Here is a 3908-nt window from a genome sequence, read left to right on the forward strand (position 1 = left end):
CAAAATTGTTGAGACATGTTTTATGGACTTGTGGGCCAGATAGTCCTTAAATATCTATACAAAGCAGTCAAAAGCTAGTACTCTTGGGCAGCTTGTTACAGCTTGAACATATGCAACAACTTGCTGGTTCTTCAGGCGGGAGAAGGCGAAGATAGTTAGCGGCGACCGTTCAAATGAAGATATGACATCTATGGTGGCGATAAACTCTTTGGCAGCAATCTTCTGAGCTGCTATTGCCAAAGGCCAAACACAAGAAAATTGGATGGTCTAAACCCCACAGGATTGTGTGAATGTCAATGTCGACGCTTCATTTGATGATGATAGTCTAAGAGGGACGAGGACAAGTGTTGTTATCTACTAAACTCAAGGTCTTTTATGGCTGAATACAACAAGACAATTGATCACGCTTTTGGTGTGTTGACGGCTGAGACTAGCTTTGAAACATGGCCTGGAGTTAGCCAATCTATTGGATATAACTGTGTCATCATGAACTCAAATACAGTAGTATGAAAGTGATTGAGATATGAAAAATGGGGCGATCAGTCATGGAATAGCTACCATCTAGCATGTTTTAAAATTCAGTTTGAACATGTACCAAGGAAAGCCAATAGTGTGGCTCATAAGTTATCAAAAATAGCTAGATATTCTGCTCTTCCCAGGCGGTGAGCTTTCCCCGATGACTCAAAGCTTGTCCCTTTTCAATTGACCAGCCCATTATTCATTGAAGTCTCTGAGCTCAGAGTAATTCTCCCACGTGTCCCATTGTTTCCCCTTGTGTATGTTTCCTACACATGCATGACGTTTTGTAAATGGCGCTCCATCCAAACCAGTTACCTTTATGTTACTCGTACTTGTGAGTAGATGACATGTGGGCAGAAAAGGAAGACTTCTTCGCAGCTGGAGAAACTTACAGAGTCATCAGAATATAAACTAATATATTGAATCGCATACAATGAAACTAACAATAGAATAAAGAAAATGAATTTTGCAAACAACCAATGGTCTGCATGCATCCAAACAATGTGCCTAACGTGGGTAGTACCCCATGGGCCATGGCCATGTTGCATGGGGCTGAGAAAACGGCTTTGGTAACCAAACACGCCTCAAATGGATCCTTTTAAACACATTTGGTAACCCATAATCCTTTTAAAGATCAAAATATTCTTATGTGGCAGTTTTTTTTTGGGTACGCCAACTATTGGCTGACCAAATCAAAAGCGCAATATATAGCACATGATCTGGATTTTGCTCTCTTTGTGGGAGCATAAAAGATTCTGATACATCTTCTTTAGGTGTGGGTCTTAGCTCGTTTCGTGTGGAGTTATGTGTGCTCGTGGCTTAGCGACCACTGGACGTTCATACCTTCACTTGTTTCCTTGTTTTGATGGATGGTTTTCTGGAGCAGTCATAAGACACTATCTGCAATCATCTAATTGGTTGTGTTTCTTAAATGTTGACATTTCTTCGACAATGGAAGCCGTTTTTCGCATATTGCTCTATAATATCGTTTCTTTGTGCTCCGGATTCAGTTCCAGTTCCATGCCGCACCATCCTTAGCCTCAGTCGGGGGAGAGCGGCGTTTGCTCCGTGCATGCGACCTTGAGTGCACGAAATCATTCAGTTTCATTGTATGAAAAATTGTTTGAGATTCTTGAAACTTGATGAAACTGAATAATGCCTACCAACATGGATCTGGAAGTATAAAAATGGATTTGTCCGATGGTAGAAACATACACGGGAGGTCCCTGCACGTGATAAAATTGTCTTTAGTCGCCTAGTTTGTTACATTTTTGTTCTGTCTTTGTACCGAACCTGTTCGGTCTCTGTTGGCATGTTGTTTAACTTGCATCTGCATTGTTGTATAGCCTACTCGACCATATGTTGGCTTTATTTATAAAGTTGTCTTATATAGTATACGGTCCTTCGGAAAATGCCTTTGGCACATGAGCACCAGTGCTCCTAGGATTTGAAAACATATTCTTGGGACTCCAAACATATTTGAAATTAAATATGCGCATACATATACACATTCCAAAGGTACTGTAGAAATTTCAGGGGAGGGAGGAAGGGGATATGTTATATTTTAAGCTATACAAAAAGAACAAATTTCAGACAAAAATTTGAGTTTTCTATCCCTATGTATATAGCCACAATCTTGTTTTTTTAGCTCAAAATACAGCACAAATTCGAAAATTCGCACGAGTATTAAGGACATGTGTACGTGTTCATTTAATACATTTTATGATCTTGAAACACAAAAATACAATTTTTAATTGTTTCAAAAATCAGGAGATGATCGGGTGCACCAAATATGTTCTCACTCACTGTCCTTCGTCTAAAAAAAACTGAGGCTAAATGAAGTTCTCCAAAAACGAGTTCCCTTCTTTACCGCTCAAAACAAATCGTCACCTAGTAAAACCAGTCAATATGAGCCGCCGGCCCGCCTATGCTTCTCCGGTGCACTTTCCAACAAGAGACACCGTTGATTCACTGCCCCGTTCGTTGCCTGCTCGCACCTTCCTAGCCTCGGTAAACACAGAGTCCCTGGTGATCAGTCAAGAACGCCTGCAGCATCAAAACCCCATACTACAAGTATAAAAATCCATCAGCATCTTTAACCATTCCACTAGCTTAATCAGCTAAGGCTCAAAAGCACATATATGCACTCGATCAGGACTCCATAAACACCCGTAGTCCGTGCCTCGGCGATCGCAATGGCGACTCACGAGCACAAGATCGACCACCTCGACCAAGGCTACGACGGCCCGACCATACCTCACAAAGATCCCCCCACCCAGCGACGCATCCCGTGCGTCGCCGTCCCCGAGCCGTACGCCCTCCTCTGCACCGCCTTCCGCGCGCTCACCTTTGTGCTCATCGCCGTCGGCGTCGTCGCCCTGGTGCTCTCGCTCGTCTTCCAGCTCCTGAACCTCAAGGCTTACGTCGACTCCGCGATGTTCACCCGCTTCGACCTCGGCACCGGCGGCAACGGCACCAGCGCTCAGCTGAACTACAACCTCACCGTCGCCCTGAGCATCCGCAACCTGAACCCGAAGCGCGCCGTGGTGTACCGAAGCCTGGAGGCCGTGGCGCTCTACGCAGGTGAGCGCTTCGGATACATGAGCTTTCCGCAGATGCGGCAGGAGCGGAAGAACACGATGGAGATACGGCCGAGCTTCGACGGCCAGAGCCCCGTCGCTGCTGCGGCGTCGGCGGCGTCCAAACGGGATAAAGGAGAGGGTTTCTTCAGCATTAACGTCAAGGTCTACACGAGGGTGCGCCTGAATGTGGCCATCGTGAATAGCGTCGTCTACAGTCCGGACGTGGATTGTTATGTTACTGTTCCCAACCCAGGCAACTCGACGGCGGTGGCGCAGGGGTTCGCGGCAACGGAGTGCCATGTCGACGACTGCTCGTTATTGAAAAACGAAAATTTAGGTGGAGAAGATTAGTACTACCTCTGACCATAAATAGATGTTTAAAGTTTGGCTAAATTTGGATGTATCTAGACACTCTTTAGTGTATAGATACATCTGAATTTGAAGAAACCTTTGGCATTTTTTTATGGACGGAGGGAGTACTCCAGTAGAGCTAAAGTTGGGTTAACGATTAATTTCAAGAAAAAAAGTGGGTAGACGATTAGGTACTACAGTATCATACTATCATTGAGAAATCTAATTTGGCTCACGGATGTATACACTGTGTGAAAACATATTTTGAAATATCAAAATATCTATTTAAAAAGATAATTTTTTTGTTATTCAACATGACTATTCATAATAATATTTCTTTTTTCCTTTTTACACGGACCACATAAAATGTCTTTTTCCTCCAAAACTTGTGTGGTAAGATAAAATATCTTGATGTACATGCAAAATTTTATTTCAAGTTTTTTTTTAAAAAAATAA

The 3908-nt window shown here is 43.3% G+C and overlaps 1 protein-coding gene across 1 annotated transcript; it reads left to right on the top strand.

Annotated features, from left to right (window-relative positions):
• The first annotated feature begins 2714 nt into the window (after nucleotides 1-2714).
• Nucleotides 2715-3452, top strand: LOC124662768 (NDR1/HIN1-like protein 10). The gene has a single exon (XM_047200567.1). It carries the CDS (start codon nucleotides 2715-2717, stop codon nucleotides 3450-3452), a length of 738 nt encoding a protein of 245 aa, XP_047056523.1.
• The last annotated feature ends 456 nt before the right edge of the window (nucleotides 3453-3908 follow it).

This window comes from Lolium rigidum, chromosome 6, assembly GCF_022539505.1.
Source record: "Lolium rigidum isolate FL_2022 chromosome 6, APGP_CSIRO_Lrig_0.1, whole genome shotgun sequence".
Classification (NCBI taxonomy): domain Eukaryota; kingdom Viridiplantae; phylum Streptophyta; class Magnoliopsida; order Poales; family Poaceae; genus Lolium; species Lolium rigidum.